At 42.2% G+C, this 22,975-nt stretch overlaps 2 protein-coding genes across 5 annotated transcripts in view; one reads left to right on the top strand and one right to left on the bottom strand.

The window, feature by feature from the left end:
• The window catches only part of PTPN11 (protein tyrosine phosphatase non-receptor type 11), a 42,761-nt gene extending 26,793 nt beyond the window's left edge, over positions 1–15,968 (bottom strand). The window contains exons 1-6 of the mRNA XM_037879178.2: positions 15,611–15,968; positions 8,690–8,812; positions 6,434–6,628; positions 5,010–5,202; positions 1,207–1,323; positions 536–649 (exon numbers count right to left, since the gene is read on the bottom strand). Coding sequence (XP_037735106.1) covers positions 536–649; positions 1,207–1,323; positions 5,010–5,202; positions 6,434–6,628; positions 8,690–8,812; positions 15,611–15,624 — 756 coding nt within the window. The 5' untranslated portion in view covers positions 15,625–15,968. The remainder of the gene's footprint in view (positions 1–535; positions 650–1,206; positions 1,324–5,009; positions 5,203–6,433; positions 6,629–8,689; positions 8,813–15,610) is intronic.
• An 834-nt stretch (positions 15,969–16,802) lies between these two features.
• Positions 16,803–22,168, top strand: RPL6 (ribosomal protein L6). 4 transcript variants are annotated; one of them, XM_007058324.4, is made up of 7 exons: positions 16,803–16,971; positions 17,970–18,134; positions 18,231–18,329; positions 19,502–19,645; positions 20,287–20,335; positions 20,997–21,181; positions 21,979–22,168. In XM_007058324.4, exons 2-7 carry the CDS (start codon positions 17,970–17,972, stop codon positions 22,129–22,131), a joined length of 795 nt encoding a protein of 264 aa, XP_007058386.1. In that variant the 5' UTR covers positions 16,803–16,971; the 3' UTR covers positions 22,132–22,168. The 4 variants fall into 4 exon arrangements, with proteins under 4 accessions (XP_007058386.1, XP_043385092.1, XP_027676621.1 ...); XM_043529157.1 differs by having other exon boundaries at positions 16,952–17,440; XM_027820820.3 differs by having other exon boundaries at positions 16,954–17,110.
• The last annotated feature ends 807 nt before the right edge of the window (positions 22,169–22,975 follow it).

The following is a 22,975-nucleotide window of genomic DNA, read 5'->3' as shown; positions in this document are numbered from 1 at the left end:
GGAACTGGTAATCAGGACTCCTGGGTTCTGCCACTGACCAACTATAGTACCTCTGCCTTTTTCTACTCATCAGAAAAAATTATCTACCACACTGGGATGTCACGAGGCTTAATTTTTTTGTAAAATAATTTGAAATCCTCTCATAAGAAGAATTAGAGAAATGCAAAATTATTCTCCTCTGGGACTTTCAGGAGAGCCTACAAGAATTCCCACTGAAAGACAACAGGACTTGGTGCCAAAATCCCAGCCATTCCTGTTAAGTAATGTCTTCCTTAGCCCAGCACAAGATCAGCTCAAACAGGGGTGGGGGACAATGCTCGGGGTTAAAAGAAAAGGCACACCTTTCAAGCACTCATCTTTGGCCGACGCATGAGTGGAAGTGGCAAACTGGAGAAGGTACAATATCTGGCACAGGGGTGGGGAGCAAGAATAAAGATTTGAGGGGTGGAGGGCCCTAAGCAGCTGGGAAATTGTGGTAAAATTATAGTTCTATCACTGAGACTCACCTGCTTTACATCTGAAACATTTAAATTACCTCAAATTCTTCCCAGAAGCCTTGCTTGACTTTATCTGTGGTCTCTGCTAGCTTGCTTAGTTCTCGCACCCGGCTTTCAATCTCTGCAGCATTAATACGGGTTGTATTCAGGGGCTAATCAAGAAAGATATTTTATATTAAACCACGGCACAGCAATAAGAACAGGAGAAAGCTAGTTTACACAGATCTCCTGTATTAAACATATTGTATGTAGGTACCACTCAGGGTTTTAGGACCCAGACTTCACTCCAGATTTTGAAGCCCTTTTCTTTTTACCACCACATGAATCTGATGTAAGTCACACAGTTTCATGGTTCCAGTTTCAGTGCATTAAGCTTTTTGGATTTTAAAATCCTTGTAGACCCAGAACTCTCAATGAAGCCAAGGGGAGTTCTAGATGCACCAGAAATGGAGAATTAGGTCCTTTATAGATGGCTAAAAAAAAAACTATAGCAGCTTAAATCCAATCATTGGACCACCCTGAAAGATTAAGATGCTGTTGTAAGAGACGACGGTAAATTCACTTTTGGTTTTAACGCTGAATGAATGTCTTCCAACACCTTACAGAATGTAAGAAAAAGGTTGATCTCCCCCCACCACCACCCTTCCCACCCCATCTCCTGAGTTAATTAAATGTTTATGATAGAAGTTCTAGCATTTACTAAGCTCACCTGCTTGAGCTGTAGTACTGTGCCCAAAGTTTCTACCATGGGGTTCTTCTTATAATGTTCCACTAGATCTGTTAGAGAGTCAAATTTTTCCCCTCCGCCAACATCGTATTTCAGCTCCTTCCAAGAAAGATATTCAAAATGTGCTCATTCATAGCAATGTACACAACAATATAAAGTCTGCATTAATTACCTCTTTAGACTGTTCAACCAATCACAAGATCCCTTAAATGAGTACTTAAAAACCTATTTAACTATCCCCTCCATTCCATACTGAAATGATAAAAGATTACTTGGTACAGTCATATTCCATTGAAGAGTTGTAATACATTTCTAATTAGAACATTTTAATGTTACCTGCTTTTTTTTTTTTTTTAGGATAACAATGCCCCTATCTGATACTCACCCCAAGTAGAATACTTGAGGGATACAATCAGAGAATCAGATGTGAATTTGTGAATAAATCAAAACAAAAGCACCACAGAATCTACACTGGGTCCTGGAACGCAGGTATTGGTACTGTAGTCCTTGTTTAAAAAGCAAGGCAGCAATATAGTTACTATCTCATCTACCATTAGCATCTATGAGGTTAGCCACAGATCAATTAAGGGCATGGAGAACTCTAACAGTAACTTTATTTCCCAAACTTTCATAAACTCAAATAATTAAACATGTTAAAACGGCTAATATACATAAAGATAAATGTTCATAAAGATCTGCAGCCACCTAGAAGATAATAGGCCGATAAGTGACAGTCCTCATGGATTTGTCAAGAAAAAATCAGATCAAACCAACTTAATAGATTTCTTTGGCAGAGTAATAAGCCTTGTGGAGAGGGAGAAACCAGGAGACGGGGTATATCTTGACTTTAGTAAGGCTTTTGATAGTGTCTTGCATGATGTTCTCATAAACAAACTAGGGAAATACAACCTAGATCCGGGGTTCTCAACCTTTTCCTTAATGAGGCCACCCCCCAACTTGCTAAAAAAAATTCTACAGCCCACCTGGGCCACAACTGTTTTTCTGCATATCCAGTAGATTAAAAGCCAGGGTTGGCGTTAGGGGGTAGCAATCAAGGCAATTGCCCAGAGTCCCACACAACAGAAGACACCGTGAAGGTAAGTTGCTCTGGCTTTGGCTTGCAGACCTCGGCGGGGCTTGGGCTTTTTGCCCTGGGCCCCAGCAAGTTTAACGCTGGCCCTCCTCTCTGGTTTATTTTGGCAGACCCCCTGAAACCTGCTCGCGGCCACCCGGTGGGCCCTGGACCCCTGGTTGAGAACCACTGACCTAGATGGAGCTACTATAAGGTGGGTGCATAACTGGTTAGAAAATCGTTTCCAGAGAGTAGTTATCAGTGGTTCACAGTCATGCTGGAAGGACATAACAAATGGGGTCCTGTAGGGATTAGTTCTGGGTCTGGTTCTATTCAATATCTTCCTCAATGTTTTAGATAATTGCATGGAGAATACACTTATAAAGTTTGCAGATGATACCGAGCTGGGAGGGGTTGCAAGTGTTTTGGAGGATAGGATTAAAATTCAAAATTATCTGGTCAAGCTGGGGAAATAGTCTGAAATAAAAAGGATGAAATTCAGTAAGGACAAATGCAAACTACTCCACTTAGGAAGGAACAATGAATTCAACATATAAAATGGGAAATGACCACCTAGGAAGGAGTACTGCAGAAAGGGATCTGGGGAGTCATAGTGGATCACAAGTTAAATATGAGTCAGTGTCACACTGTTGCAAAAAAAAAAAAAAAAAAAAAAAAAAAAAAAAAAAACAAACATCATTCTGGGATGTACTAGCAGAGGTATTGAAAGCAAGACACGAGAAGTGATTCTTCCGCTCTACTCCACGCTGATTAGGCCTCAACTGGAAATACCGTGTCCAGTTCTGGATTCCACATTTCAGAAAAGACATGGACAAATTGGAGAAAGTCCAGAGAAGAGCAACAAAAATGATTAAAGGTCTAGAAAACATGACCTATTAGGGAAGGCTGAAAAAAAATTGGGTTTGTTTAGTCTGGAGAAGAGAAGACTCAGATGGGACATGATAACAATTTTCAAGTACATAAAAGTTTGTTACAAGGAGGAGGGACAAAAATTGTTCTCCTTAACCTCTGAGGATAGGACAAGAAGCAACAGGCTTAAACTGCAGCAAGGGCTGTTTAGGTTGGACTTTAGGAAAAGCTTCCTAACTGTCAGGGTGGTTCACCACTGGAATAAATTGCTTAGGAAGGTGTGGAATCTCTGTCACTGAAGATTTTCAAGAGCAGGTCTGACAAACCCCTGCTGGGATGGTTTAGATAATACTTAGTGCTACCTTGAGTGCAGGAGACTGGACTAGAAGACCTCTCGAGGTCCCTTCCAGTCCTACGATTCTATAAATAAAGGCAGGAAATTACACCTCTACCCCAATATAACGCGGACCTCAGGAGCCAAAAAATCTTACCGCTTTACAGGTGAAACTGCATTATATTGAACTTGCTTTGGCCTCTAGCATTTCCATTATTAATAGTCACTTCCCGCCCCCGACTGACCGCTTAGAACCCCCGACCCATCCAACCCCCACTGCTCCCTGTCCCCTGACTACCCCGACCCCTATCCACACCCCTGCCCCTGACAGGCCCCCTGGGACTCCCACACCCTATCCAACGCCCCCGGGCCCCGTCCCCTGACCGCTCCGCCCCCAGAACCTCTGAACCATCCAATCCCCCCTGTTCCCTATCCCCTGACCGCCCGCCGAGACCCTCTGCCCCTTATCCAACCCCTCAGCCCTGGCCCAGCACCCTTAACATGATGCTCAGAGCGGCGTGTCAGGGCCAGACACGCTGACGCGCTGGTCTGCAGGAGTGCACAGCCCCGCCCCCCAGAGCGCTGCTTTACCGCGTTATATCCAAATTCGTGTTATATCGGGTCGCATTATATCAGGGTAGAGGTGTACCTTGAAATTTGGACAGCATTTACTGAATGCACAGCCAAAAACACAAAAACCTCTAGCAGGCACTCTCACTCAGTTGCACCATTTCCACCCCAAATTCCTGATTTCTCTATACTAGGCATGTGGGGAGGGTTGTTTTTGCTTTTTTAAAGACAAATAAAGGTATTACAAGAACTGTATTTTCTAAAAAGGATTAAAGTACTTTCAACAGATTTGACCCTTTAACACCAATACTCAGGCACATATTAAAATGTTTTGAGAATAAAAATAGCCATCAAGAATTAATTCTGGCATCAGATAGTTTAAACACATTCTTTAGTAAAGGCAAACTACCCTACCTGAAATTTAAACTGTAGGGACAAGGTTTCCTTGGATTAAATATTTGCTGTATTTTGGTTGTTATTATGGAAAGACATTATGAAAAAGACAAAATAACCATCCTCCATAGTATAGCTACAAAAAAACCCACCTGAATGGATTCTCAGATCTATTATATGAAAAGAGAAGTAGTAAGACAAGACTGCAACAAACTTAAGAGAGATTCATGAATGCGAAAGGCTACATCAGCAGAGGCCTTGAGACAGACTCTTGATGCAATCAAAGGGAAACCTCTTAGAAGCTCCTCAGCAATATAGATATGCTACGGCACGATTCAGTCAAAAAACCAAAATGCTAATAGAATTCTTAAAATTAGCAAAGAAGTCAATTTAAGCAAACAAACAATATGCTGTACATACAGCACCATCTGACCAAAATCAGTGGACTGAATAGCATTGAGAAGTCTGTAATGCCTCTCCTGACAGAATAAGCATGCAAACCAGGAAAGAAGCCTTTACAGTCAAGAAGTTCCAGCTTTATTGTACCTGGCACCGAATCATGACATGGGTCACTTTCGATTTCCCATCATTACTCTCGCCTTTATCATCTCCTGTCCGGACTGAAAGAACAAAGTCTCCTGGGTGGCTTTGACTTTCTCTCACGAGGAAGCTTCCATGTTTTCCTTTTTCTGTTAATAACTTTTCAGCTTCTTTTCCAGAAAGGTGTCCATGAAACCACCTTAAATTTACAATAAATAAAATAAATATATATAGTTGCCCTTCTCCTCACTGTACCCATGACTTTGCCCACCTGCTTTAAACAGCTATAACAAGCCAAAATGTTCATACTAAACTGAGGTTTCAAGGGCTACAAGAGTTGCTAAAGATACACAAAAAACCTGGCAAAGTATAAACTTAGAAAAAATATGAATTGAGAGGGCGTGTGCGCACATAGAGAAATACTTCAGAAGTAATAAAACATTATCCAGAAAACAACTCTCAAAACAGAACTTTCATACACAGATAACTGATTAAGATACTTGAATTCTTATGCATTTAAACCTTGGAAGAATGCCACCATTGCTTAATAAAAATCTATACAGATCACAAGAAAGAAATCCCAAGAGAAAAGTCAGCAAGAACTGAAGTGGGTTCTAATAAAATTTCAGTTACTGCAATTAGATACCTCAATTTCTCTCGCGTATTTTGCCATTGCTTATTTTATGCACTTGCATGATTTCAGGGCTCTTATGTTAACAGAAAGTTTTCCTTACACACCATGAAATACAATTTCATCAGCCCTTACGATGGCATGGTTCCATTATTTTTCCCTGCTTTTTCACTTCTGAGAATAAACTGACATCTACTGGCCATAATGCTGACTAATGGGTCAAGACTAATTAATTCCAGTTTCCGAAGAGAACTAAATACATTTATTTCTGAAGAGTTCCTTCGCTATACTTCCTTAGTAAGTATTCAAAGTCTGAGATCCTACTGATCATTGTTGTCTTGTTAAAAATGTCAGTTTCAGCAATCTGTGTATTTGCATTTGACTTTTGTTTTCTTAAACCCACATATAATACACTGTTACCAAGATAAAATTATGCTCTGAAATATATACTGAAGTCACTGCAGTAACACATATAATTCTCTGAAGCTTTTGCAACAAATGAAATTTTCCAAGAAGGATCAGAAAGCAGGTTGTGTATTTTACTTTGTTTTTGTTTTAGTTACTGCAACGTATAGGGCCTATCTTCTTCAGTCCAGATTCTCCCACCCTTACTCAAGTTGAGTAATAGCTTATTTTGCAAGTAGTGCCAAAGAAAACAGTTGGACTACTTGCAAGGTAAGGTACTGCCACCCTTACTTACACTGAGTAAAAGCAAATACTTAATGTTAATAGGAATCACATGCATACGTGGAAAGGAGAATGGACTCCTTCATATTTTTCACCACAATTTATCTCTAACCTTTCAGATGTAGGATCAGCACAATTCAGTGGATATTTTAACTCTATTACGTCTCCATTCTTTTCTTTGAGCTGCCCGTGGTGTTCCATGTAATACTGGACTAACTCAGCCAATGTGGCAAATTTTTCTCCTCCATACAGGTCGTAGTAGTCTCCTGTGTTCTGGATCTTGATGTGCGTGACAGCTCCATTTCGCCTAAATGTTTATTACACCAAAAAAAAAAGAAAAATAAAAGGCAACTCAGACAAGTTCGCCAATTTCAAACCAACCACTTTAAAATATTCCACTCTACTAGCTTGGAAATTTCAGTAGTTCAGCTTTATAGGTCAGTCACCTTCCAGCCGATGAATTGCAGCATATCTAAATTACTGAACGCTGTGAGTGAAGCAACTATACCTCTAATAGCAGGGCAATGAAACAGTATCAAGGGTTATAAGAAGAGGAAGTGGCTGTTTAACAGTTAGTAGAGAAATAAGATTTTTTTTTCCATTCCTTAATGGCTCCACTGAACCAAAACAGTCTTCATTACCCCACAGGGTACATCTACACTGTAAAAGACGACCCACGCGGCAGCAAGTCTCAGAGGCTGGGTCAACTGACTCAGGCTTGCGGGGCTCACGCTAGAGGGCTAAAAACAGTGTCGACGTTCGGGCTTGGGCTGGAGCCCAGGCTCAGAGACCCTTTCCCTCCCCGGGTCTCCGAGCCCGAACGTCTAGACTGCTGTTTTTAACCCTGTAGCGTGAGCCCTGCAAGCCTGGGTCAGTTGACCTGGGCTCTGACACTTGCTGCCATGGGGTTTTTTTGTTTTTGCAGTGCAGATATACCCACGACGTCCAATAGAAGCTGCACAGACCTCCTGTCCTCTACTTGCAATTCTCATGACGGAGGGAAGTCTTCAGCATCCACAAGATGCCTCATTAGGGGTTCTGTGCTACCACTTTCTCCAGAGTGGAGTCCAGCTCTGCCCAGTATAGCAGTCAGGCTCTAGGAAAGGCTGGACAGACTCCAACTGCCACGTTCAAGGACCAACCCAGACATCCTAACACGGTTCCCCAGCATGGGGATTTCCCTTAAAGACAGGTCTGCTCCCTAATCAGCCAAGGATAGCCATTGATGTAAGCAATTTGCCTCTACCTCCACTAATATCAATGAAGAGCAGAGATCAATGGCCATCCTAAGACCACCCTAGGTAGGACTTAGCAAATGGAATTCTCAGTCAGGAAACTTCAGCCCCCCCGCCCGCATAGATCTCTGATGAGGTCTCCTTCCCTTGACTCAGCTCCACTAAGACTACCTTAAAATCTAAGGCAACAATGAAGTGTCAGACATGCCTGTTTCCCCTTCCCTGTCCTCTGAGACAATGTGGGGATATGTACTCCAGAAGTCACATTTTAGATGAAGCTGGAATGCACGAGTTGCCCTTAAAAACTTGGTCATTTCTCCTAACAAACAACATTACCTCAATACTTCCTTATTCTTGTTATAGGAAAGTATTTTGAGTGTGTGTGTAGAATGATCTCTTTCTATTTGACAAGCCACCATCCTATTCTAATTCAAATCCCCCTCACTTCTTCTGCAACCCCTAAGAAGTGAGACATTATGAAGGGAAGAAAAATTATGTTATTCCCTCCTTTGGGTTTTCTCCATGAGCCCTTTCTTGTATGGGTTTTTAGGGGGTGGGCTCCTTGGGGAAAAGACTATATTTGCATGCTGTGTTGTACAGTGCCAAGCACATTTTTGGCACTAAGTTACACTGCAAATATCTATCTAAGGTACCTGGCAAGTTTTTAAGTACTATCAGCATAGCTAATGGGGTGATGAGGGGAGAAGAGAAGCCGGAATGCGGTATAAAGCAGCACAGATCTTACATGCATGATCTTGGTAATGCTGTCACCTCTGCTACTTTCTGGACAGGAACCCTAACGGACTTCTTTAAAAGGGTAGGGAATGGAGAAATTATGAACTGGCTGCCACATCACCTCTACCTTTCTGGCTCACTACAGAGCCAGGATCCACGGCCTTCCCAGCTCTGCACAACTTGGAAAACCAAAGGCATTTGGGTTCCTATGCAGAAGAAAATGTAAAACTATCAACATAACAGACTCAGAATTCAGAAATGGAGAACTTGTAGATGACACAAGGCTCATCTCTCTACCCAAGCAGGATTGCTCTCCACAGAACAATGGCAATTGTAGACTTCTGTATGTTTGGGACAAGTGGGTATTAAGGACAGAGCCTCTCAAACACTTAACTTACCGAACAGAAAGTGTAAAATCTCCCGGGTTACTTTTACTGGGCCGGGCCAGAAAGCTGCCATCAACGCCTCTTGTCAGCAATAAATTTTCTGCCTCCACGCCAGTAATATTCGGGTGAAACCATCTATACAAGATAAAGAAGGAAAATAATTTAAAACCAGAATCTCTCTTTAGATGATGCCACATTGCCACACAAATATCAGATAATATTAAAATCACTGGATGCAATATTGGATTTTAAAGAATTTTGTTATGCTCTGAAAAAAATCATCTCAAAAAAATTTCAATGTAATTCTAACTTGTACTTTTCATGTCACCAGTTAAAAGCAGGTTTTCTTCTACATATCGCTGAGATCCTCTGATAAGAGAGGTCATATAAGTGAATGTACTATACCCACACCACTGGAAACTGTTTATTTCAGAGGAGACATGATAAAAAGTATATAAAACAAATGGTATAGAGCAGAAGTCAGGCACTTGTATTTATCCTCTCACAACACAATAGCAAAATCACATTCAATGAAACTGAAAGACAACTAATAAGAACAAATACATGCACTCCTCACCACCACCACACACACAACTTGTGAAACTCGATGCCACTGGATTCCATGGAGGTCTACAGCTTATTAGGACTGAAGAAAAAATTAGACATACATAAGAATACTGAAAACATCCAAAGTAACATTAAGATAGTTTTATTTAAAAAGTAAAAATAAAACAAAACCTCATGCTTCAGGGCATAAATCGATCACCGACTGATGATGGGGGATCAGGAAAAAACTTCCCTTGTGGACAAGTTATTCCACAATTGTCCAAAATATAGCTTTCTTGCCCCTTCCTCTGAAGCATCTGGTCCTGGCCGCTGCCAGAGATTGGCTACCTGACTAGATGGAGCAATGTTCTGATCTGGTCTGTCAATTCCTATGGTCCTAAAATATCACACTCTTAAAATACAAAACACAGAGGAACATCATATTGGTTTTCACCACCCACAAGCAGCCTCCTGAATGACAAACAGTGGACCTCGCCGGAGAACCATATATGGCTTATATCTATAACTCAAGAGTTCAGCATCACCACCTATGGCATTACATTTCAGCAGACGTATTCGTAGTGATTTAGTTAACAAGTCCACGTTTTACATATCATCACACAAGTTTTATTCCTCTGCTGCAATACAGAAGTAATGCAACATTAAGATGGCCAGCAATTCTACTGTCCACAAACACCTGTCAGGGATGCTCTTAGTCCTCCCATGAGTGCAGAGGACTGGACTAGATGACCTCTCAAGATCTCTTCCAGTCCTATGATTCAGGTAACTGGAAATGACCTCCAGGCACATGCTTTGTGAACTAAGGAGAGACTGGGATTATTATACTATCAATGCAATCAACTGAAGAGAAAATCTGAGGTTTGCATCAGCCCTCACTATCCATTATTTCCCTCTCCATCATGGTTCCCCTGTACAGGCCAAAGGATGCTCTCTCACAAGGAAATGACTTAGGGAAATATAGTTTGGAAGCTGAATCAGTACAGTTGTGTATATTAAAGACACATGAAAATGCACACATACTAATAAGATCAGCTCCTTTGCCAAAAATTCAGAAACAGAGATAATACTTAAAAGTTTGTGGTTTTTTTGTTTTGTTTTTTTAGATGAGTTCACCTTCATGCAGAGACTGAGCATGGAAAATTTCGACCAAAAGGTGTTCGAGAAAGTTACAACAGAAACTTAATTATAGCTGTAAATATCTACTATTTATATTACCTTTTGGACCAAAGCATAAGTCTGATTCCCATGGTACAGCTGGGGCAATGGAGAAACAATACACAAGCAGATGTTTGAAGAGAGTTCCCAATATAACCAGACATGTTTTAAAAGCTGAGAGACTAAAAGCAAGACTGTCTCCACTGCCACCCAGATGGCCAAGACAGAACACAGAACAAAATACAGTACTGTCACAGAAATGCAAAATTCTGGGCAAACAGCGTGCAACCATTTGACTGCAGCGGCTTTGCCAGACTACTTTCTTGGGTTTTTATTTTCACCTCAACTCTTGAAATTAAAGTCTTCCTAGACATTTGAAAGGCTTCATTATTTTTGTAACTGCTATAAATCATGCACCTCGGACATATGCACTTTGATTATAGACTTGCACAGCATATCTGAGAGAAAGCAGCAGAATCCACTGCTCTTGAAAAACCCAATGAGTTTTTCCCTGAGTAAAGCAAAACATCACAGCAATCCAGACACTTGGCTGCTTTGCAGAAATCTGCTCTGTTACACTTATAAGAATACTATAACTAAAAATGTACATAGCATTTCTGATTATTCCCAACATAAATCCACATTTCACAATAAGCTGCCATAACAGAAAGCTGTGCAAGTGCATGCAGCCACTTTGCTCTTTTGATTGGTTCAGCAACTCTTGAAAGGCAGCTCAAATTGAGAAAGACTTGTTTCATTATTCCAATAATATAATATTCCATACTCCCTGCTCTGGCAAATTTTTCATAAAGAATACTCTGGACGCTTTTAGAGCATCCAAAACAGCCAAGTCCCTAACATAGTCAGTTTAACTAATATACCCATGGAAGCTAGAAGTAAAGGTGCCCAAGTGCAAGTTGAAAAGGAAGTAATCCTACATGGGAACCTTAAATCTGTCTGTGTATATCCTATCTAACCAAGAGAACCCCGTTCAGAATATTGCACCTTTAGCAGAGCCACCAAGAAAATAAACTACTCTGGGTATAGCTCAAACCAGGAAAATGTAAGTAAAAATCCAACTACTTTGAGTTGTCACAACAGACTAGAGTTAATCAATTGACAGATAATCTTATATTTATCCAATGTCCATGATCCTGAAAGACCCCAAAGCTTTTCAAACTATAAATATGTAATACCACTGAAATGCAGCTGCTTTTGGGCAGTAACCAATCAGCACAACAGTGAGACGTGTATTTTGGCTAAAAAAATTGGGGAAAACCCCTACTCTTCCCTAAGAGAGTCATGGGATCTTCAAAGCCCACGCAGGACCTCAGCTTTCCTCATCTCCTTTGAAAAATACACACGGTATGTGCATGATATTCAACATAGTTACCTTGAAAGATTGGAGAGAGTAAACCCTGTTAGCTGGATTGGCAAGTTTCTATGATCACCAACTAAACCCAGCAACATAACCTGACTGTCTGCTACTCACTTTCACCCAATTAAGTAACTGATAACTTTAACCTCTTCTGGACCACAGATGATCACACTTGCTTAGAAAAGAGGAGTCTATGGTTAACACAGTGTGTATTATGTGGACTGTGGATTATGAAAGACAGACTTATCCCACACTGGTGATCAGCCATTAAATGGCAATAGGATGACAGACAAGATGACCCTGCCAAAAAAATAAAATAAAAAATCTTAGGGTCAGAAGGATTGAATTATGAAGATTATATGGACCAAGAGCTAGATTTTTAAAGGTATTTAGATGCCAAAAGATGCAGGCAGGCACCTAGTACAATTTTCAAAGCAGTTATCTTTAGACACCTTTAAACATCTGGTCCTAAATGTGTACACCTAGACCAAGCAGTTAGGTGCAGAACACAGAAACATTCTACAAGTACCTGGAAAGTGTAAACTGCAAGAAGAATTTTATGTGGTATACAAGGAGACACAGGGATAGGACTAGGATGAAATTAATAATGGGGAAATTTTGCCTGAATGTCAAGAAAAGTTTCCTGATGGGGAAATGTATTAATCTTTGGAATAGTCTGCCAAGAGAAGCAGTGCAAGCCGCATTGCCCGGGATTTTAATAACCCAGACTGGACTGGATGCTTGAAAATGTACTCCAAGTAGGGTGACCAGATAGCAACTGTGAAAAAACAGGACAGGTGGTAAGGGGTAATAGGCGCCTATATAAGAAAAAGTCCCAAAAAACGGGACTGTCCCTATAAATACGAGACATCTGGTCACCTTAACTCCAAGGAACAATCTGGCTATGAAGGATGGGCAATACACTGGTTCATCTGTTAGGTTTCCAACAATCATACCCCACTATAGAACTTCTACGAGAAGCAATAACTTCAAAACATTGCCATGTAGGACTTTTTAATATATGTGGGATTTAAGTGACGATTTCACTGAACTTTAATTATAATTACATGAAAAAGATGCATCCGATGAAGTGAGCTGTAGCTCACGAAAGCTCATGCTCAAATAACTTGGTTAGTCTCTAAGGTGCCACAAGTACTTCTTTTCTTTTTATGAAAAAGAGAAGCATAGATATAGGAATGTGAAAGTATTGGAATCAATTCTACAAGCATGCCACATGCAGAACTTCCATTAACGTCACTACGACTTTCCACACACGCTACTTGCAACACCTGGTCCTACAAGTACACAAATATACATACCACCACATTACTAGTTAGGCACGTCATGCAAAGTTATGCCAAAAGACAATACATCTCAGTGAACAGAAGGGACCATAATACAACATATTTGAAAATTGGTTATGGAATCATGTAAGATTATAAAAGGAGGATCTTTCTTCCTGTAGCCCACCAAAGCTGGGGTTTGGGACCAAAAAAGGTACATCCAGGAGAGTGACCAAGTTTTTGCACATGTTATAACTTCTGTTCTAATGGTAACTGGTTCTCCTGCTCTCTCACCCTTGTATTTTTGGCTTTGAGTAGGAAGATGCATTTGTCAACCACCCCAAATAGAAAGAAATGGGGGTGTTAGCGATCTATGTTAACTGGTTCCGGACCGGTGATCAGGATAACCTCATTTGGCATATTGCCACCACATTTGCGCTTTTGAACCATGCTGGCCACATCCTTTCCAACACTGGTGGGAGAGCAGAGAGGATTGCATAGACACAGACAGGAGTAATATAAACCCTATAGAGGATTTTCACTTATGTTTCCTTTCATAGGAATGGAATGTATTTTAGATTTTTTTTTCTTCTTTCCTTTTCTAGTTCTGTTCTAAGCAGACACAGGAGTTATTCCTAGTGTAAAACTGACCAAGAGCCTATAATACAATCAAAAATCAATACATAGCAATATATTCTATTTATGCCCACAATGAGAACAGAGGATTTAATGTTCCCCAAAGCATGATTTAATAGTTTCAGTCATATAGCATTCTACTTGGCATTTTACAATAAGGCAAAAATGCTAGTGGAAAGATAACCAACGAGGGACAGTCAAACATCATTTACAACAAGGACGATGGGGATACCAGATAAGAAGGCGGCCTTTTCCAAGAGTATTACATAACAGGGAACATGCCCTTGTTTCAGATAAAGAAATATTCTGAAGAACCAAGGTATGACTGTACAAAACCCCTCTTTGCAGAACTCAGAAGGTTTAGGACATTCTTGAATCACACACTACATTAACAGTTTTCAGAGTAACAGCCGTGTTAGTCTGTATTCGCAAAAAGAAAAGGAGTACTTGTGGCACCTTGTAGTCTCTAAGGTGCCACAAGTACTCCTTTTCTTTTTACATTAACAGTGTATTTCTCTTTTCTGATTAGAGTTTGAATGGTCAGCAAAATATTGGGGGGAGAGAGGGAGAGGAGCATAGTAGCGATTTACCATCTTGAAAAGAGAAACAAAATCAATATGATTCTCTATGTCATGACTGGGCTACTCAGATCTCTGTTTCAACTGCAGAACAAATCAGAGTGCTTCTGGGTTTTGGATGACACAACTAGACAGATCAGGAAAGTGGTGACTTTTAGTTTAATTATTCCTACTTATAGGCTCACTGGTTTGTCTGAATTTCTAATCTTTATTCACTCTCTCTCATGAGCCCCTTTCAACTTTAACTTTTGAATGGGCTAAGAGGGCTAATTCTCAAGAGTTAGACAGCGAGCAAAGACTGTAAAATGAGCACTTAACTAATGCAGGCACATGTATTTTAGGCTTTATTTTAAAAGGGGGGTGGGAAAGTGTCACTGAAACTGATATGAAAAGAAATACTTAAGATTGCACCCCCACCCCCCATTTCAATTTTTAAATTTCCCTCCCACTTTAAACATCTACCCAGCTGCTGGAGATCCAGACACAATAACATAGTGTTAAGAAGGAAGAGAACCCTACAATGAAATTGACAATCTAGCTTCATCATTGTAAACTGAAAAAGAAAAAGTAAACAGACAGTGTAAAGCAAATCAGATTTTTAAAAAGATGGGTCAGTTTTCATAATCAAAGGAATTAATACAAGTAAAATGAAAATATGATATTTCTATTTTGACAGTGCTCCTTTAATTCAATTATTGTGATAGATTACCAGACCAAAAAGAATAAAAGAAAATAAATGGAAAATGTAATGACAAAGGATAAACGAGTGTCTTCTACACAGTAAAAATGAGATGTGGAAAAACCACACACATCTGCAATAAACTCAAATTTAACGGAGTTTTTCAGAGTCTAAATCCAGCAATACTGCAGGTATCTGGAAGTAGATTGTACGCTGCTAAACTTTACAACGTATCGGCCACCTAAAACATGAGCCTGCAGCTGATAACTCTAGAAGCGGATTCACGTTTTAATTCCCAAATCCGCACGCTCAGTAACGCAGCTGTTGCTAATGCCCACTGCCACACGGGAGGCATTCTCCATAGCCTGGAATGCCGGACGGCCAGTTTCCTGGGTCCCTGGGCACATTAAACCGTGATCTGCAGGGGGAGGGCCCCTGCCTGCACCAAAGGACAGCGGGGGGGGAGGGGAGGAGGGGGGCTGGGCTGCTGCCCTTTAATTCACCGCAGCAGCGAGCGGCCCCGCACCAGGGGGAGGGGGGCGCGGCCTGCCCCGGGGGAGTCTCTGCCGCCCACCGCCGGGCCCTTTGCTCCAGGGGAAGGTGGGGCCCCGCCCCCCACCGTGAAAGGGGCAGCTGGCCCCGGCCCCCTCGCCTCACCTCCGCGATGTCATTTTCCCCCGCGGCGCCCGCAGCTGCCCGTCCCCCCGAGTCTCGGCCTCTCACGGGGGGAGGGGCCCTCCCCCGGCGGGACGCGGCCTGGGGGGGACCCGGAGGGAAGCGTGAGAAGCAGCCGCAGCCAGGCCGCGGAGACACAGAGCCGCGGCGCAGCCTGCCCGCACGTCATCCGCCCGCGACCGGCCCAGCCTCCATGGGCGGGGGCGGGGCCGGCCGCGAGCTTGCACGCGCCCGTCGGCCGGGAGCCCTGGTGGCTGCGCAGTGCGGGCACGCGGGGTCTGCGGGCACGCGCTGATAGCTGCGTTTCCTCGTCCCGGGAGCTCAGCTGGCAGGAGGGATCGGCGCGGGATGAGGGCTGGAGGTTTTCGAGGAGCTCTGCGTGCGCCCATAGGCGCATCTTCTGAGAACTCTCTGCATGCGCAGGATCCAATTTCAAATGTCTCGTGCTAACACCTTGTACTTAAAGTAGCACCTTTCATCGAAATCTTTTACAAACACGATCTGAGGCGATACGTTAACTTGATTTTAATGAGTATTTTTTAAAAATCAGTTTGCTGATCGAGATCCTTTTTTAAACAGTGCTATTTTTTAAAAAAATCCGCTTCCAAAAATACGAGGCATCTACTCCCACCGCTGGAGTCACCCTACTGCGTGAGAGGGGAACCGCAACTAACCATCTACAAAATACTGTATTAAAAATGCTCTCAAAAATTCAAAAAAACAAACTTTCATTTATAATTGGGGGTTACACATAATAGGTACAATTTTTGTCTACAATTGTGTTTTTCAAGTCAATAGTGTCACCTTAAGTAACCTTTATACAACTCTGTGAAGTAGCTATATGCAGACTGGTAAACTAAACTATATATAACCATGACGCTGATAGGTGTAGGTTTATTATTAATCAAGGCCCCAATTCTGCAGATTAACACAAACTTAACTTTTACAAGTTCCAGGTAGTGAAGTTAAACACTTAGCTGTTTGCTACATTAGAGAGGGGGGTTAAGTCATCTGCAGAACCAAGAACAGAACCCATAAGCCCTGTAACTACTCAACACATCACATACCTTCTTCTCCAACCCCAGCCAAGATAGAATCCAGTCAGTCCCACTCGTGACCAAATCCCACTACCCCCTTCTATAACCAGAGGGCGAGAGTGTCCTCCCTTTGACCCAGATCTTGACCCTCCCCCGCTCCGTAGTGAAACCGACAGGCAGCCAGCAACCGCTATAGACCGCAAACTACATCTCCCAGCGTGCCCCGGAGTGGACGGGGTGACGTCAGACGCTGGGCTCGCTTTAGAGCCGGGTTCCCGGATATTGCTCCCTTTCCCTTCTAGGAAGGTAAGAATGGCAGAGTGGCGGCGCTTATTGCTGGGGAGCAGTAACTACTATCTGCCGCCATCTGCCCTGGGGAGGCTCTGGAGGGCCCGCGGGTCCGGCTCGGTGGCTCCGGGGAGGCCGGATGCATGCGGGGGCGCACGTATGTGCGGAGTTCGCGGGCCCCGGTGACTCCGGGGGGTGTAGGCCGCGGTTGGCCCGCTATGGTGACTGTGTGGCTGGGGATCCGGCAGCCGCCGCAATGGGTTGAATAGCGCCTCGGGTGGGGGGTGATCCTAGGAGCCCCTTTCCCCGGGCGCCGACCAGACTCGGCCGGAGCAGAGGTTGGGAGTCTGTAAAGTGCAGCCCCAGCCCGGCTTGAACCCTTTGGTCCGAAACGTATGAGGACGCTCCAGCCGGAGGCAGATCGTATGGGTGGTGGGCACAGAGAGGACGGGGATTCTTCTTTCGCCTCCAGTCTCTTCTCCTTGCGGTAAATCATGTCTGAGCCTTGCCTAGGTTGGGGACTCTGTCTGGGGCATGTATAAGAGTAGAGCATGTAAAAGCCCCAAGTCACCATGTTGCTATGGCCTTGGGCATGAGAAGCTGGCTGTTGCCCCTCTCTCTACTTCCCTAGTCTATGGGCTGTCATGCAGTTGTAGCCCCAACTTGTATTTGCATTTTCCTCTTACCTGGGATCTCTGCTTTAGTACTTTTGGACATGGTCAGGTATCTGAATTGTAGCACCTATATTTACTATATAGGTGGCCTTGTGTTACAAGCGAGATGCAGTGGATGTGGTGTCCTGTGCATCTTGATTAGGCTCCATGTAGATTAGGTGGCTTTGATGCAAAAGATAGTACAGTAAATATAGCCAAATAGTCTCAAGACCACCGTAGGAACACCGTGGATTTTTTTTTAAGTATAATTTGCTTTTGTTTTTTGCAGCCATTACATTTTTTCTGTGCAGTTTCTTTGGTTGATGTGACACATCACTTATACTTTATTTTGATATTTGGTAGATGGCAGGCGAGAAGAAGGCAGGTGAGAAGAAGGCAAAGAAGCCTAGAAAGCACCATGCAAGCCGTAACCCAGTGCTGGCCCGAGGAATTGGGAAATATTCCCGATCAGCAATGTATGCCAGAAAAGCCATGTACAAGCGCAAGTATGATGCGCCAGAAACAAAGGTATAAAGGGAATGAATTTCCACATTTAACTAATGACATTGTGTCTCAAGTTTCACAAGTTACCTTGTTTGAAATTTTTGTTTGTTTTGTTAATAGATAGAAAAGAAAAAAAGAGAGAAAGCACCTGCTACCCTCACAAAACCAGTTGGGGGAGATAAGAATGGAGGCAACCGTGTGGTAAAAGTTCGTAAAATGGTAAGAATAGATTAGTGGGGGAAAAATAACTACATTGGACCGGCAGAATTTTGTTCCAGCTAAACACTGAGTTACAGAGTTGCATTGACGTAGATGACAAGAGAACATGCTTCCTATTTTGTAATGAAAAACTTCCATAGAGAGTGCTGCTGTTGATGTACTTCTGGGCTATGAGACAGTATAATCTCCACTATAGATTGCCTGTATAGCACTGTAAAACTGTTATGTAGGTACTCGCATTTAAGATAGTGACTCATTAATATATCGGGTTGGGGGGGGGGGGGGTTAAAAGAAGTGGGGTGGGGAGTAAGAGTCTTGCTTTTAAAGAGATATGCACATCACGTTTATATTTACTGTGGCTTTTGTGAACAGGTGTTCCCTAACTGGTGTGTGCACCACTGATGCTATGGGAGCTTGATGTCCCATACATTTACTTCACAATAATTTTTTTATTAAAAAGAAGGTGGTACACTTAACAATAAAGCTGGGGAGCAGCTGTTCTAGGCAAACTAGGAATCTTTTAGTTCACACCCACAGTGTTCACATGGGGGAGCTAAAGCACTGCTATTCACACCTCTGTGGGGCAGTGTAGACATGGCCTGAATCAGAGAATGTGTACTGTTGGCTTCTGGGTGTATATTACTGGGCTAATTGCCTTTTGACATGTACGGGAGACTACTACATGCAGCATTAAGGAGATTTCCATGGGAATACCCTGACACCCTCCATGATGGACTAGGTTCATTGTTTGAATGGGCATAGGCCTATGAATGAGGAGCACAGTAGGGCACAGTCTGGCATTTCTTCTCTAGTGAATTGTAAACACAATCACAAATAACATACTTTTATTTTTTTCTATGCTGTGTAACTGATTAGCTATCTGATGCAAAATGCAACATTGTGTACCTAATATGTATCGCTCAGAAGTGCCAGTTTCTATAAGAGGCTAGCCTGCAGCAAAGTGAATCCAGTGTACAAGAGAGAAACACAAAATCTAAAGGGGGATAGGGTGGAAATGGCCTTTTAGGAAAGATAGTCTTCCCATGAGAGAAGAGGTGTTGCATCCACTAAAAGCGGAAGGATCAAAACTCAGATTAAACTGTTTTCACTAAGTTCACTGATGGAATAGTAAAAGTGCAGTTCTGGCTAATAATTTGCTGCGTTTTCTCTAGCCTAGATATTATCCAACTGAAGATGTTCCTCGCAAGCTCTTGAGTCATGGCAAAAAGCCCTTCTGCCAACACAAGAGGAAACTGCGGGCTTCTATTACTCCAGGAACTGTTCTGATCATTCTCACTGGTCGCCACAGAGGCAAGGTACAGGAGAATTGTATTTCATATACCCTTCCATGCCACATCTGCTCTACCAATATTTTGAAGAAGTTTCTGTATACACTACAGAGCCTCTGATGGCAGAGCCCCCTATTGTAAATGCAGCATACACCAACAGAAGGAGTTTTTTCAGTCAGTGGTAGGGGCGGCGGTTTTCCCCACACCCCTGACTGACATAGGTACATAAATTTATAAATTGAAGTACACGCCTTTCTTATACCTCTGTGATAGGTAAAGAATTGGAGGGACTTGCAGTTGATTGATTGCCAGACTTTGCCCAATGTAAACCCATATAACTTACAAAAGGGGCTGCTTAGGAATGCAGTTGTTGGGTCCCAAGCCAGTTCCTGTTCCAGTTTTTTAAATTCTGTTCTAGACAATTAAACGTAGTCCAACTACTTACGTTTCTAGTTTGGTTTCCTTAGCCATTGGGTCCTGTCAGAATAGTTTTTGTTCTACAGTGTTGTGGATTTGGTACTGCTATGCCTTTTGCCTTTCTGGCTAAAGTGTGCGTCTCCTCCTTTGAAACTTTTTGTACAAAAATCAGCTCCTGATATTTTCCCAGACATCAAACCGCATTTAGCTTTGCTGTCTGAGACTAATGTCCTATTGTGTTTGGTTTTCAGCGTGTGGTCTTCCTGAAGCAGCTTGCTAGTGGTCTGTTGCTGGTAACAGGTAAGAAACTTTATTCACTCAAGTCTGTTGAATTCCTGTTGAATTCATTGTAAGTCTGTCCAGACAGCCTGTCTTCAGACTCTACCATGATTGGCATTGTTGTACTTCCCTAATAACACCAAACCCCTTGTCTGTGAATAGACATTTTTCTGACTAGCCTGAGGTATCCGTGATATGACTGTTCTAAGTTCTGATATCATTCAGTCTTCCAGTTCTAAAACACTGGATAGCACTGGAAATCTGAGAAAGGGAGTGAAGTGCCCTTCCTTTAGAAAAAGAGGGCACATCATTGGCAGTAACAATAACTTGCAGTTAAGCCTTGTGGAGCTACTGAGAGATTCAAAAAGTTTAACATTAAAGAACACATTTTTAATAAAGTATCACTGTGCTTTAACACCTGGAAATACTGACAATGCAAGGAAACTCTTAGCATTATCAGAAGCCTTGAGAAAGGGGTCTCCTAATTTTCTTTATTAGTTCGGATTTTAGTAAATGAAGCCAACTGTCCTCTGCAAGAAGACCATCACTTCAAACTAATCATCCTAATGAAAAGTGACCTTCCTTTTAGTGTAGCTAAAGACACAAACTAGAAAGGGAGTACTATTTCTCCAGTGATAAGCTGACATTGCAACTCCTTCTGAGTATTTTTCTATGCCACCAGGACCCTTGGCTATCAATCGTGTCCCTCTGCGCAGAACTCACCAGAAATTCGTTATTGCCACGTCTACCAAGGTTGATATCTCTGGGGTGAAACTTCCAAAACATCTCACTGATGCGTACTTTAAGAAGAAGAGGCTGCGTAAGCCCAAACATCAAGAAGGCGAGATCTTTGACACTGAGAAAGAAGTAAGGAAACAAATGTAATATTTAAGAATTTTTAAGAACATTTTAAAAGAAAGCAAGGTCAAGTCCACTAAAATGCATGAATCTGACAACAGCTGTGTTGGTCACAGGATATTCGAGACAAAGTGAGTGAGGTAATATCCTTTTTTTTTTAAGACCAACTTCTGTTGGTGAAGGAGACAGACTTTCGAGATATAGTGCTTTTCAGATATTACCCCCTCTCCCCCCCCCCCCCCCCGGGAGTGTGTCTAACACTGGGGGAAAGACATCTTAAAATGTTGCTGTTATCAAAATAACTCCATACTGAGGAGGTGCTTGAACACAGCTTCTTAAAGCAGCGTCTCCACTGTGCATGGACTCAATCGTGTACTGTAAATGGAGTCATAAAATAGCCCTGAATTTTCTTAATGTGCATTCTATGGTCTCTTGTCCAGAAGTGTTCCATGTATTGTGATTTTAGGGGCTCTGTTTGCATCAGCTGCTAAAATTTAGCAACAGCTCTTTTAGCTAAGGTCTATTCCTATTCTTTTAGATAAACTCTTATCAGTTGTGTAAACCCAAACAGCTTTAATTATCTACTGGAGGTGACTTGAGTCCCGTGGCCCTGATAGAACTATTTTTGGTTGGGTTTTTTTGTTCCCTGGAAAGGAAAATTCCAAGTGCATGCTGAGAAATGCTTACTCAGTGGAAAAAGCCCTTGGCATGGCAGGAAGCAAGAAGCCAGCCTTAGCTCTGTAGGGATAACCAACTGTGTCTAAATCTCTGCAGTATTTTAACTCTCTCTTAATTTTGTTCTTTAGAAATATGAGATAACAGAACAACGCAAGGCAGACCAGAAGACAGTGGACTCTCAAATCCTGCCAATAATCAAGAAGGTGCCTCAGCTCCGTGGCTACCTGCGTTCTGTATTTTCTCTCTCCAATGGAGTTTATCCTCACAAATTGGTGTTCTAAATTTTCTGAAAACACATTAAAATTGGGAAAAAACTGAGGTTTGTCTGATTCCAGTTATAATTAGCTTTGTAACGTGCATATCTTAAGAGTTTGGATTGAATAAGAAAATTGCTAGTGGTTTTAAGTTGTGCTATTTTGAGGAATGTGGCCCTGCATTTTGAACAGATGGAGTTTCTTACATGACATGAGCAAGTGACAGCTTTCAGAAATGCACTGTTAAAACCATTAGTCCCATTTAAAATCCAAATGATAAGAGTGCTAGGCTTGGTGCTCACACTGCTTGGGAAGGATATCCTCTACAGGTCCTTACGGCTTCTGGCTAGTAGTAGTGACAAATTGGGGTAAACTTTTTCAAGGTTTTTAGTCAGTGTTCTTATATTTTTCCATGTCCTGCCATAAATGGACCAAGTGTCTTTCTTGACAGGAAACTGTCCATAACTATTCTATCCATAACTATTAACTTTTTAATGTTCACATGTGTATGTATGACTCCCCTGGTATTTCTGCTTTCACTAACATTGAACTTCCTTACTGGTGATGTGGGAGTAAGTCCTGTTTCAGTTTCTGGCTCTGACAGACTTGCTGGGGGTGTTTTGACAAATCACCTAAGCCTCGTGCTTCCATTTGTTCACATACAAGAGCTTGATCCTGCAAGGTGCTGAGCGCTCTGGTCCTGATCTAAGAAACCACTTAAGCATGCAAGTAGTCCCACAGAAGTCAGTAGGCCTACTGAGGTGTTCAGTTAAGCACATAAGTGCTTGGAATCTTGCAGCATTGGACCGTTAGGCATGTCTTGCTCACTGGCCAAGGTAGATGGAGCTCTTAAAAATCTGCCACTGCAATA

This window comes from Chelonia mydas, chromosome 15 (genome assembly GCF_015237465.2).
Source record: "Chelonia mydas isolate rCheMyd1 chromosome 15, rCheMyd1.pri.v2, whole genome shotgun sequence".
NCBI classification, from domain to species: domain Eukaryota; kingdom Metazoa; phylum Chordata; order Testudines; family Cheloniidae; genus Chelonia; species Chelonia mydas.
The sequence above is the reverse complement of the archived record's forward strand: the minus strand, read 5'-3'. Positions and strand labels throughout refer to the sequence as shown.